General features: G+C 38.5%; 1 protein-coding gene across 6 annotated transcripts in view; it reads left to right on the plus strand.

The window, feature by feature from the left end:
* Nucleotides 1-13,046, plus strand: part of SIPA1L2 (signal induced proliferation associated 1 like 2) — a 234,414-nt gene that overhangs the window by 150,288 nt on the left and 71,080 nt on the right. For all 6 annotated transcript variants that reach the window (XM_063790534.1, XM_016941012.4, XM_016941031.4 and 3 more), the window contains one exon: nt 7,363-7,520. In XM_063790534.1, coding sequence (XP_063646604.1) covers nt 7,363-7,520 — 158 coding nt within the window. The remainder of the gene's footprint in view (nt 1-7,362; nt 7,521-13,046) is intronic.

Below are 13,046 nucleotides of genomic sequence, written 5' to 3' on the forward strand. Positions count from 1 at the left end.
CCATTTCACATCTTGTTTAGAATCTTCTGGGCTCTGCCCATGTTAAGCTGAAGATTTTTTGAAGAATATTGACTGCTTGAGTTTCTGAATATTTGTTTACAGAAAGGTTTGTGAATTACTAGGATCTTATAACTGATTCATTGACATAATTTAATTTTAGGGATTTGATTGTATTTAGGTTAAATCCAGAGTTAAAGTTTGTTTTCACATTTAGGAGACAGTTCTCTGAGTGTCACTTAACTGATACTCCTTTGCTCTAAATATATTAAAGCACCAAGGACTACATAGGAATTGCTCAATAGGTATTTGTCAAATGAGTGAAATCTAATTGTCACAGAGAATTTTTCCTTTTTAAAAAACACTCATAAAAGTATATAAATTTAGTCTAATTCTGCATTTTTTCCCAAAGAGGAAACCAGCCAACTACCTCCCCTTCTCCCATCACTAGTTGGAAGAAGCCCCTTAGCCTCAGATCCTCCAGCTAGGATGAGAAAGCAGGCCTCTGACCCCCAGTCTCTTCTCATGGTAACTGCTAGCTGGATTTTCTTGCCATTTTCCATCTCATACTTATCTCAATCCCTTGTCCTTTCTGAATTTTCTAGTGTTTTCTAATAATCATAGTTCTTCCTACCACCTTTAAAAAATCTATCTCTGTATTACACATCTGTGTATTTTTAAGCATAGACTTAAAATCACTAGATCACATGTATGTATTTATGTATATTTTAACCTAAGGGATTTTAGCTCTCAAAAATTTGTTTGCAATAATGCCGAGCAGATTCACTGGATCTTAAGAGGCTTAATTTAGACCAGGACAGTTGTCCAGCAAATACTTGTGAATCATTCAGTAATTAAACTCTGTGGGAGTTGTTGCTCAGAAAACTGATAGGGGTTACTCAAGCCAAGAAAATCTGTCAGTACGTTAGCAGAAATAGAGCCAGTGACTTTTGACCCCCGTCATCGAGTATTCAAACCACAAAGCCTTTCCAGTTCCCTGATTACTTGAGTCATTGGACTTCAGGCTGAATTGGCCCTGGCATTTCACATGTGGCAACCTCCAGAGATTTGAAGTCTTTGCTTTTACCACAACTCCAAACTGGCTTTCCCACCCCCTTTCATTGAAGCGTAATCAAAATCTGTAGGCATTCGAGTTTTATGTACCTGACTTCATTTCACTGAAACTAGCCTTGAAAAAATTGTATGCGCAAAAATCAGGACAGCAAAGCAGTGAAAATGTAGATGCAACTGGGGGATAGAGGAGGGTGTGTGTGTGTTAAACTTCCCCAACTGGAAAGTAAAAGAAAAGTCCCTGTAAGTTGAGGCTATACATTCCAAACTCGAGAAAGCTGGGATTTGTATCTGTTTTGTTCCCTGAAGTGTCCCTGTGTGCCCAGAACAGTATCCAGAACATGGTAAGAAGTCAACAAACATTTGTTGAATGAATAATGAATGAATGAGTGAACCTTTCTTAGGAGATAGAGAATTAGGCAAATTAATGCATGTAAAGCACTTAAAATAGTTCCAGGCATGGAACTAAGTTTTAGTTGTTACTATTTTATAATTCATTAGATATCGAGCCAGTCATATTTTGGATGACCTAATTTGCATTTTATTTTCCTGTCTCCAGTCCTAAAGATCTATTATGAAAAAGTAAGACTCTGAATGGTTAAGAAAGTGAGAGACTAAATTTATCAATTATTTCAGAAAATTATTTTTTGACATTTAATAAAATATTTTGCAATCACAGGTTGTCATCAGAGTGTTCTGTTTGTGGATAAATAATGCCACTTGCAATCTGGGGACATGTGTTTTCCAAATTTGTTAATGAGTTGTATTGACTCCATTTCTCTCACCCTCGCCATCCATGCCCACAAATTATGTTAATACCAAAGGCAGAAATGTCTGAAATGACCAGCTGGGTTCATGAGTGCAATTTGAAGCCACAGGACTTAGCAAAGTTAACTGGCCCCTACATGAATTGTGCCTGTAACCTTGGCTTCTTCCACTACAGTTGGTGACCATTTAACTGGTCCAGACTCGTCCACATCAGATCTAATTTCTTGTGTTCCTTCTTGTAATAAATCAAGCTGGATGCCGATTCCAAGATGTATTAAAAGTCTTCAGAGAGTTTACCACAGTTGCAAAAGAGCTTTAATCTTTGGAATGGTCTCTGACTCTTGCGTAGAAAAACTCACCAGACCAAAAGAATGATAAGAAACCCTGCTCTTGGAGTTATTTTCTCTCTTCAGAAGTTAAGTCCTGCAAGTCTCTCTGCATCTGTCTGGCAGTCCATCCACTTTTCCCAGAGCTGTCTTCCCCTGTGTGCTTACCTTCTGCTTGCTCCGGAGACAAGTCATGGTTAAGCCATCGTGGGATGTCATCAGTGGGAAGAGCTTCACAAATTAGCTTTAAACTTCACTTTGGCAACGAAATTCTTTCTTCAAAGTAGGCATATAAAGTAGAGGTGCCTCAGTGCCTGGCACACAGTAACCTATTTCTTTTTTAATGTATGCGTAACATTTTAGCTGCTGTGTTGGGAAGGGGTACCTGACACCTCGTGGAGGTATCTAATGAGTAAGACCAAGCCCCTAGGTTTCTGAGATGCTAATTAAAGGATACTGGTCTTACTCTAGTAATGGGCTTGACACCAAAGAGGTAATGATGTTATATTTGGGCTAAGCCTGGAGCCCTTTTCTCCATAGTGGGTAGACTGATTGTAAGCTCCTGCCTTAAAGAGTTTGTGTACTTCCTTAAGTCCCTAGTTGGTGTTGCTAAGGACTCATGTAAATACTGGAACAACCTGCCTCACTAAGTGCGATGAGCCCTTGGGTCCTGCCTATACTTGGGTTCACCTATACATAATACTATAGAATATTTTGGAAGGATAAAATGCTTACTTAGCTTTCCATGAGTAGCTTTATTCCCAGACCCTAAGTAGGAGCATAGACTTACACTGTATCACAAAGATTGTTACTTAGAGTGAGGGTTGGTATTGCCTAGTGACAGAAAGAAGAAAGAGATATTTATATCTTCATAATCCTGTTATCATCTTTACTTTGTAATGATGTCATTAAAGATCTGCATTCTTAGATTATTTTGTTTCTTCCTTTGCAAAGTGTTCAACATTTCTTAAGTCGTTTGTACATTTGCTCTTGTTATTGGTAAAATATCATAATTATATGAAATGATAAATCAGTGAGAAATCCTTCGAACATTAATTAAATGTAATATCCTGTTCTTGCCCATCAGAAATAAGAACAGTTCACTAACATTCACTTTTTTGCAGGAGGTGGGCGAGACTTTTCTTTCTTTTGTATTTATGTGGTAAGGTGTATATGTTGCCCTTCCTTAGTTATTATTTAGAATGCTTTTCTACATTAACTTTTTCCGTAGGAAACTCTATACGCCTCTTAAAAATCAAGGCATAATTCTAACTACTGGTGCAAACTCTTGAGTATAGTTTATATGAGGGGATATGTGTGTTTATGTACATGCATGTGTGTGTATAAGTGCAAAATTAGGGCCATCTCCCTAAAAGAGGAAAAGCCAACCCTCTGGGTGAAGGGGAGGAGCTTTCCAGGCAAGAGATTAGGAACTGCAAAGTTCCTTGGGTGGGAACCAGTTGTTCTGTAGGAGGGACAAGACGCTGTCTACATGGTAAGGAGCAGGTGATGAGGTCGGAGAGGTAGGAAGGGATCAGTCATGTCAGAGGAGTCTTTGTCAGCCCCCTTTTTAGTAATAGGATTTAGATTCAAACTCAAGGACCAGGACTGAGAACTTGTGTGTGTTTAGAGAATATGGATTTGCTTCTTTCTAAAGACCTTCTCTGGAGACCTGCAGATGACCTTCCTCTTCTCTGACTCTTATGAGCTTCTGAATCATATCCCGGCTGTTCTCTTTCATGTTGTACAGCCTGCTTTCCCCCAGCATTGGGTGGACAGTTGTTTCTGTCTTACTGGGTTTAAAATAATAATTTAACAAGTGAACCCATATACATAGAGGCTAGCAGATACTGTCTAATTCAGCTTTCATTTTTCACCCAAGTGTGCTGTCTGATACTTATTTTCACTTCCTGGTTTTTTTCTTCTCAGTTTGCTTTTTGAGTTTTTTCCTCTCGTTAATTTTTTTTTTTACTGATATATAATAGTTGTACATATTTTGGGGTTACACTCTGTATTTTGATACCTGCATACAATATGTATTGATCACATCAGAGTAATTGGCATATCTGTTACCACAAACACTTATCTTTGTGTTGAGAACATTTCAAATTTTTTTGCAGCTGTTTTGAAATACACAATAAATTGCTGCTAATGACAGTTTCCCTACTGTACTGTTGAATAATTAGAACATACTCCTTCTATCTTACTGTATTTTTGCACTAAGTTAAAACTGGTCTTGTGAGATCCCGGTTTGTTTAAGGAACTGAGGCTAAACCTATGGCCATATATGGATATATGGTATTTCTGTAGCATCTATATGCTTTTGCCATGGAGTTGGGTGAAGACTCACATTTTCTCTTTCCTTGTCATAACAAGAGCTTATTCCTGTTTCACAGCTGGAATCGAGTGTTAGAAATTTAGTAGAAATGACTATGTAAATCTATCTAATACAATATTTATTAACTCACTGTTGCAGTTGAAGACACTAATAAGTTGGTTCTCTTGACATCACTGAAAATTGTCATTAGCTTTACATACCTAGAAAGAAGTTCGCCCCAGAAGATGTCATTCCTACAATTCCCTCAAACAAATAGTACCCTCAGGTTTTGCCAGCCTGCGTTCGTTTGTGGTTTGCCATCCCTTTCCCCCATTTACAGACTCTGATTGTATAGAATTTCATTGACCAGTTAGAAAAAAGCATAAACTAAATACTAAAGAAAACATTTGCCTTTAAGAAGTTCAAGAAATTACTTATTTCATGTTTGACAAAGTCCTAAAACAGAAAAATGAATAATATTTCTGTTAATTTTCCAGATATTTTCTTTAGTCTCTGAAGCAAATTCAAGCATCCTATTAATGGATAGTGTTCATTTTTCTTATTATATTCTCCTTCAAAGAGCTTTAGATTTTACCCTTCCTAATGAATCTTCTTGTTCCCGCCTCCAATCGTTTATTTTTTTCTACAAAGTGCATTATGTGGCCATGGTTAAATTAACTAGACTTTTGAAAACATTTTTTGGCCCATTTTACAAAGCAAAAGAATGTGTCTAGAAAGGGACAACAGTGGTTTGGCATGTTGTCAAGGTAACCAGACTTTAACTTGTGCTTTAACTTGTGCTTTAAATAGTCCTGTGGTGAAGTATAGAATCAGACCCAACATGTTCCTTCAGGAGGAAAAGAAATTGGACAGGAATAACTGTGCAATTTGCTGTTGCAGTCTCAACAGCCATGAAGCACTGACTAACAAGGCCCTCCCTGCACCCTGTGTTTAATGGAGAGGGCTGGCCAACGTGAAGCCACACCGGCAATCACTCAGGAAGTAGGAGGCGCTGAACTCACTGCCTGGCCTTGGCCAAAGTGAGCTCCATCTTTTGACAGTCTGAGAATTCCTGTGTTTCAAGGGCACTGAATAAAGTAGAGTATGAACTGCTGTGTTTTGTAGTCTACAGATACATTGAACACAATGATGGGCATATTTTTAAAAACTATTCCTGATTTTTCCTTGTCTCATTACAATGCCTATGAATCATGTATTTCAATTTTTGGAGAAAAGAGTAAAGAATGTCCTTGCCAAAGATAGTTTTCACTGATTATTTACATGCATTTGAAATGGCACATTTTAAATATCTAGCAAACTTTTTTAAAACTACATATTTAAATGAGGTGGCTCATTGGGTCTGTATTATGATGTACTAATGTATGTTTCCAGACTTCACTCAGACAGTAAGATGATTTTTGTGTGTTTATAACTTTGACCATGGGGATTTAAGTAGGAATTTCTCAGCATATGAATCAGCAGTTTAACTGGCCTGTAGAAAACTCTGAAAGAATGAACATTTCATTCCCACTTTTCCAGGCCTTTTATCATGCTAAATCACAAGTCAGGGACCTGACAATGAAATCCTTTTTGTATCTGAGTTTAAAAGGCTTTAAAAGTTGAACTTAATGGTCTTTATTTGGAATATGCACTGTAGGTGCCAAATAAATTTAAGGGTAAGGTCGTGGTCTTTCATATTGCTAGTAAAAAGAGATTTACTATCTGAGATTGTCACATTCCAGCAATGACATCACCAAGTTGTGTAAGGATTGTTGTATGTATTAAAACTGAAGATCACAAACTTTTGAGAGCACAAATCTATGCCTTCACTTGCATAAGCTTACCGAGTGCCTTTATGTGGATTTATTGGCATGTGTTCATAGGAAAGAAGTGGTCACAATTTTAATGCATAATGTGATGTGTCAGTAAGTGTATATTTGGATTATTTATTTGTTAAACAAATGTGTATTGGGTACCTCCTTTGCCTGCACACCATTAGAAACTAGGAAACTGAAAGTCACTATGACACTTCTGTGCCCTCATGAAGGTTATGACCTGATGCAGAAGAAGTAAACCAACCATTAGGAGACAGTACAACAACCAGTGTAATAGAAATAGGCCCGGGAAATAGGAAGTTTCTTTCAGATGAGGTGGGGTCTACAGAGACAACTGCATTGTCTGGGAGAAACCTGGAGGGAAGGGGGCATTCTTGGCAGAAGGAACATCAAAAGTAAAGGCGTTGGTCAAGTGTTACTGCTCTGAGCGTCATTCCCCCTGCCAGATTTGTGATTTATAAAATTACGAATGATTGGGCTTCTGGTTATTAATCCAGTTGAATTCTGTGTTTCTGAATTGCATTTTAAACGGCCAGGGTTCAGTTAATTGGTTTGTATTATTGCTCACCAGAATGACAGTGTTCTGTATTTTTGTTGCAGAAATGCACGTTACTTTACTGTGGGAGCACAGGATACAAGCTGAAGCCCGCCGGGGTGATAGTGTAGGACTTTTCAGCAAACCTGTACCCTCTCTTGGACTTTGTCTTCTAGAGCTTAAACTACAACATTTCTCAAAGCGTTGTGAGCTCTAACATGCTATTATTTTCGGGGTTTAAAAAGAGGAACTGGATAAAGACCAAAAGGAGAGAGAGTACAAATTGAATTTTAAAATAAAAGAGATAAACTTAAATATTTAGGCTTTTCTTTCCACGGGTCTTTTGGATGAAGCCCATTTTGCTTTTTCTATGCCAAATTTAGGAGCACTGACTTCCAAAGAATGACTGTGCTTTTTAAAAATCACTCCTTCAAATTGAAAGATGAGTGAATTATATATATATTTTGTTTTAAAGAAAAACTTATTTGTAACTCTTCACTTTCTTGACCACAGCTACTGAGGAAAAGGCACATAGGAAATGACATCGTCACCATCGTCTTCCAGGAGCCTGGGGCACTTCCTTTTACTCCAAAAAGCATCCGGTCTCACTTTCAGCATGTCTTTGTCATAGTCAAAGTGCATAATCCATGTACCGAAAATGTGTGTTATAGGTGAGTCAGTCATCCCTGATCTGTCACTCTCCCAGGTTTATTTCAACAGGGCGTCTTTTCCCAAAAACATCTTTGTTTGCCAATTATTATTTGCAACTTTGTGATTTTCTAATTACTCAGACACTTTCTGTAAGAAATAATTGCCTTCTTCCCATTTTATCCCCTTGAAAAAGTGAAATGCCTAGCACTTTAAAATGGTGGATTACACATTTCCTCTGTTTTTCTCCTAAAAACTTGAGCCAGAATCAATAGCTTAATTGGTATCCTCCTCTGAGTTGGATGAAGTGGCTGGTTAAGTGCTTATCTAGGAGAAGTATGTATTGTGGCAGTAAAACATGTCTTTTCATCAAAGATCTTGGATCTTTGCAGGGCTGCTGAAACAAGGAGTTAACACTTGTTGGGTGACTTCAAAAGGCCACATGCGTGCCTTGGAATCCCAAGACTGGCTCTGACAAGGCCTGCTTTTATACTTAACCACTACTCTCAGACTCTGTCTTAGGAAATCTTAGGGAATAACTGCAGCCAAATGATCATATCATGTGGGGTATTGGTAAAACAATGGGTCTTTGACCAGAGTTTGAAACCAGCTTTACCACTTATCATAGGGCTTTGTGTGGCTTACTTTATTTTTCTTAACATTTGATTCCTCATCTTAAAATTGAAGATAATGGTAATGATAGTACCTACTTCAGTATGTTGTTATGATGAATAAATAGCTTAAATTATGTAAAACACCTATTGGAGTTCCTGACATTCATCCAAGATTATTTTCATTTATCATCTTAAAACGGTAGTTGCCAATTCAGCTGCCCACTGGGCCTAGTTACAGAGACACGACTATTCCTTGTAAGAAAGTGAAGACTACAGAGCTTGCTTCCTAAAGGCACAAGAGAAATTAGTCTGTATTTGAGAAGTTGCCATTTTACATCCCACCCTACAGATGCCCAAGCCATCTTAGAACAAAGTCTGAAAACCATCAATTCTTACCCTGAATTTTACTTCCCAGTCGCCTTATTAAACATAGCCCTAGTCTATGGCTCTGCTGTGCTGTGTTCTAATGCAGTACACCTGTCATCTCTATACTTCCCTCCATAGTCATTCTTACGCACATCTGGGTTTAAGACCACTGGCCTAAATGCTCAGAACTACTTTTTAAAAGTGATATTTGGAAGAATATAGTATCTACTCTATACAAATGATAGGCTTAAAATAGATAATATTCGTACAAAAAAAAATTTGGCCTTTTTTTCCTGGGAGCTCATCCAGCGAATGGTAATTCTGAAGAATAAAATGAACCTTCCTAATTGGATTGGGAAAACTGAAGTATAAGGCTTTATTGTATTGTATTCGGTGTTATTTTATGGGTGGCTATATTTAGGTCAAATTGAGTATTTTAAATTACTTGCTACCTTTATGCTTATATCATGAGGTAATTCATTAGCACAAAAAATTGTAAAGATAGGCAATACCTGTTCAATTTATTTCTTTTAGGTTTTCTGGTTTTAATTAAACAACTCTGTTTAATTAAAAAACTGAGTTGTTTAATTAAAACCAGAAAACCTAAAAGAAAAAAATGTTTTTGAATCTAATTAAATGTTTTGAACGTATTTAATTAATGTTTTTGAAAACACCACAGAGATCTCTTACATATAACAAAGTACATTGCCTTATTTTTTCTGTGATAAAGATACCATATGCCAATCATTCAGAGATGGAGTCATTGGTTTTTAAGAAACCACATTGTTATTACTAAATTAACCTTTACTAATGAGATTCAAATGCAACATCAGTTCAAGTGCCTAACATTTTTGGAAGTGCATCATCAGCTTCGTTGATCTTGCTTAAAAACATCACTAGTATTTCTCGAAGAATCAATAATAATCTTGAGTAATCCTGTAGTCACATGAATTCCATAACATTTTATGAAGCTGTCCTTACTCTATCTCATGAAATAAGGTTGGCATGCCCACATTTTCTAAAAACACCTTATTGGTCTGTTTCATGTGATACTCCTCTAAATATTCCAATGGAGAAATAAATTTATTAAAATAATTTCCAAGGAAATGGTATAGTCCAGCTCTACAGTCTTCTTAAATTTTGCTATGTCCTAATCCAGAGTGGCAAGCTCCCGTGAAAGCTGTTTTTCTCCTGAGCTTTTTGCGGGTGTTGAGTGGCAGCGTATTCTTGCTGACGCAGACCCACGGTACCAATGCCAATTCATAGGCCTTACAGCTGTCGGAAGGGGTTGTGCGGTTGAGATCACCTTCTCTAATGACAATCGTGCAGCCTGTCAGGTGTACCTGCCTGGGCAGAAGACCACACTCCCACCCTACAGAGGGAGTCAGGCCTCCCCCATGAGCGCAGCAGAATGCTCGAGCAGTTATGCTGGGTCCACTGGAACTAGGAGAAATGAGGCAACACCCCCAGAGCCCCACGAAACATCTCGCTTTTAGCCTGAAAATATTTAAAAAGCGGATGTAACAAATTGCCTATTTCTTTATAAAAGACTCTTTAATTTGTAGCTAATGTTAAGCCAACTGCCAGGGATTTATGTTTTTATGTACTTTCCAAGATAAACTCTTTGCAAAATGCTCAGTAACGGAATGAGAAAAGGCTTGGTAGCTAAGAGTGAATTAAAAGTGGAGAGATATCTACAGAAAATGATGACTGCCATTTTTTAGAAAATCTAGTATGTAACATCTTCTGACAAAAATTAGGTGACAGGGTGAAATCATTTATTAACACAACTACTATGATAGTAATAGTGACAGTAACAGCAACAATTTGGGTAATAAAAGCTTTACATGCATTATTTTCTATCATCCTTACAATGGGCTTTTGGGTATGATACTATTTTACCGTCCATTTTACAGATGAGGGCAGGGAGGCACTGAAGGATTAGTGTAGTTAGCTCAGTCACTCAGGAGGTGGTAGAGCTGGATTCCCTGACTCCGGGAGTTACCTGACTCCAGTTTGCTCCTCACACCTTTCTTTATTGTCCTTTGGCCAGCAGGCCTTGTTAAAACCCTTTCATGTGCATATTAAGGAATGCTTATCTTTCTGTTTGCTTTCACTGGAGGGGCCTTAAATATCTAAGGCCCCTAAATCATTAATAAATGCTATCGAGTTATTTGGATGAAATAAGGAGCTCTGATGTAAGATCTCGTTTCCACACAATGGGAATTATCTGAATCTGGCAAAAGAATATTTCTTCTGAACTTGACCCTACTTGAAATGTTAAGGATCCTATGAGCTTTTGTAACCAAGGGTCTCTAATTGATTCCCATACCCAGAATATCATAACAATCATGGAATAGCCATGCTTACATTCTGCTGCTTTTCTTGTACAACTTTGAGATGTGCAAGAATACAGTTTATTGATCAAGAATATGGCATACGTTGTACAGAGAATCTGCAATTAGATATTAGGGTCTATAATTGGATACACAAAGAATTTCTCTAATATATAATGGAGTCACCATGTCTCTTTTATTTACTATGTGACACCACAGTGGAGCATATTTAGATAACAAGAAATTTCCCCTGACATTGTAGCTTAAGTGCATGCAAGCTGCACTCAGAGGGTAGCATGAGATCTACACAGTTAATGCAAAGAAGTAATAATGCACTGGAGTGCCAGATGACATTTGGCCGCCTCAGCATTCCATGGGTAAAATACTGCTAGAAATCTGTACTCATTGTTGAAAGAGAGAACCAAATTTAGGAGCGGTGATACACTGGTTTATCGTACCCAATATTTGCAGGGCAGGTTGCAGTGCACAGAGAGACCCTGTGAGCTCATTGACAGTGTAGAGAAGAGAAGCCACAGGATGTGGTTAGACTAATCACAAGTCCAAACAGGTAGCTTTAGGACCACTGTCCCAGAGTTAACATGGGGGATTGTGGGGGATAAATTAATTCCCAGTCTAGAATGGCCATCCTGAGGATGGTGGTGAGGGGAAAATGGGCCACACCTGATGTAGATCCCTGGCAGCGTCAACCTCTGTGATGTTTTTAAGGACCTTTCCTTCATTTAAGCCCGTAAGTCAAGTTCCCACACACACATACCCTCTGGTCTAGTATATATACTACCATAAAGCACCACTAGGTGCTATTGATGAGTTCGGTGTATCTGTCCCAAAGCAAAGCAGTCATTCCTTCCCTTTCATATCAGTGAAGGACCCATCTAGCCACCTGTCTGTCTTGCCGCTACAGGTGATTAACTCTGCTGAAGAGGTTGCAGATTAAAGCACAAGTTAGCCTGCGATTTTTCTAAAGTCTAACCAACCACATTTCAGAAGAGGAGTTTGCATCTGACAGAACAGATTTGGATGGAATGTTTTTATTCCTTAATTTGCCTTTTTTAGAATTTTCCACAATGATGAAAACAAAACAAAGATTGCTTCCTTTCTTTACTCCAACATCAGCCTGGGCAGCTGTGGGATTAATACAGATTCTTGGTCTGTGGTAGCTACTCAGCAATTGGGGTGCTCTCAATGCTGCCAGTGATACAGAATCCATTCATTCACTTACTCGTCTTAATCTTTCCTTTGTTTTTTTGTTTTTGTTTCTGTTTTTGTTTTTTTGAGACGGAGTCTTGCTTTGTCGCCCAGGCTGGAGTGCAGTGGCGTGATCTCGGCTCACTGCAAGCTCCGCCTCTGAGGTTCACACCATTCTCCTTCCTCAGCCTCCTGAGTAGCTGGGACTACAGGCGCCTGCCACCACGCCCGGCTAATTTTTTTGTATTTTTAATAGAGACGGGGTTTCACCGTGTTAGCCAGGATGGTCTCAATCTCCTGACCTCATGATCCACCCGCTTCGACCTCCCAAAGTGCTGGGATTACAGGCATGAGCCACCGCACCTGGCCAATCCTTCCTTTGTTAATTCATTAGTCCACTGTATAATTTATCTTATGCAGGAAAGGATATGAGATAACTAAAGCAACTCTCTGATGTAGGGGAGCGTTATTGGTTTTAATAGATTACAATGCTCATTATTAACACTATGCATTTGATCTCTTCAGTCCCTGAGATCCCTTAAAACTTTGCTCCCATAAAACCTTCATTTAGATTTTCAAAATGTGAACAAGTAAAGTGAGCATTTCCTTTAAAAAAGTGACACTTAAAACTTTTGGCTCTTGTAAATATGATCACTCTGTCCCATGTCACTGAATCCCATGCAGCTAACGTGGGCTAAACCCACTTTGGTCAGAAGTGTTACTGTTTTTCCCAGTGATAACCAGCCCCACAGAGTTATAGAGTGCCAACCTGCTTATTCCACATGCTGTGGATGTGTTACCCCCTGTATTAGTTTGGTAGCACTGCCGTACTAATGCCACAGGCTAGGTGGCTTAAACGGCAGACTTTTATTTTCTCAGAGTTCTAGAGGCTGGAAGTCTAAGATCAAGGTGTCAGCAAGGGTTGGTTTCTCCTGAGACCTCTCCCCTTGGCTTATGGATGGCCGTCTTCTCCTTGTGTCTTCACATGGTCTTCTTTCTGTGTGCATACATCCCTGGTGTCTCTTTG

Source organism: Pan troglodytes, chromosome 1 (genome assembly GCF_028858775.2).
Source record: "Pan troglodytes isolate AG18354 chromosome 1, NHGRI_mPanTro3-v2.0_pri, whole genome shotgun sequence".
In the NCBI taxonomy this organism is placed as follows: Eukaryota; Metazoa; Chordata; class Mammalia; order Primates; family Hominidae; genus Pan; species Pan troglodytes.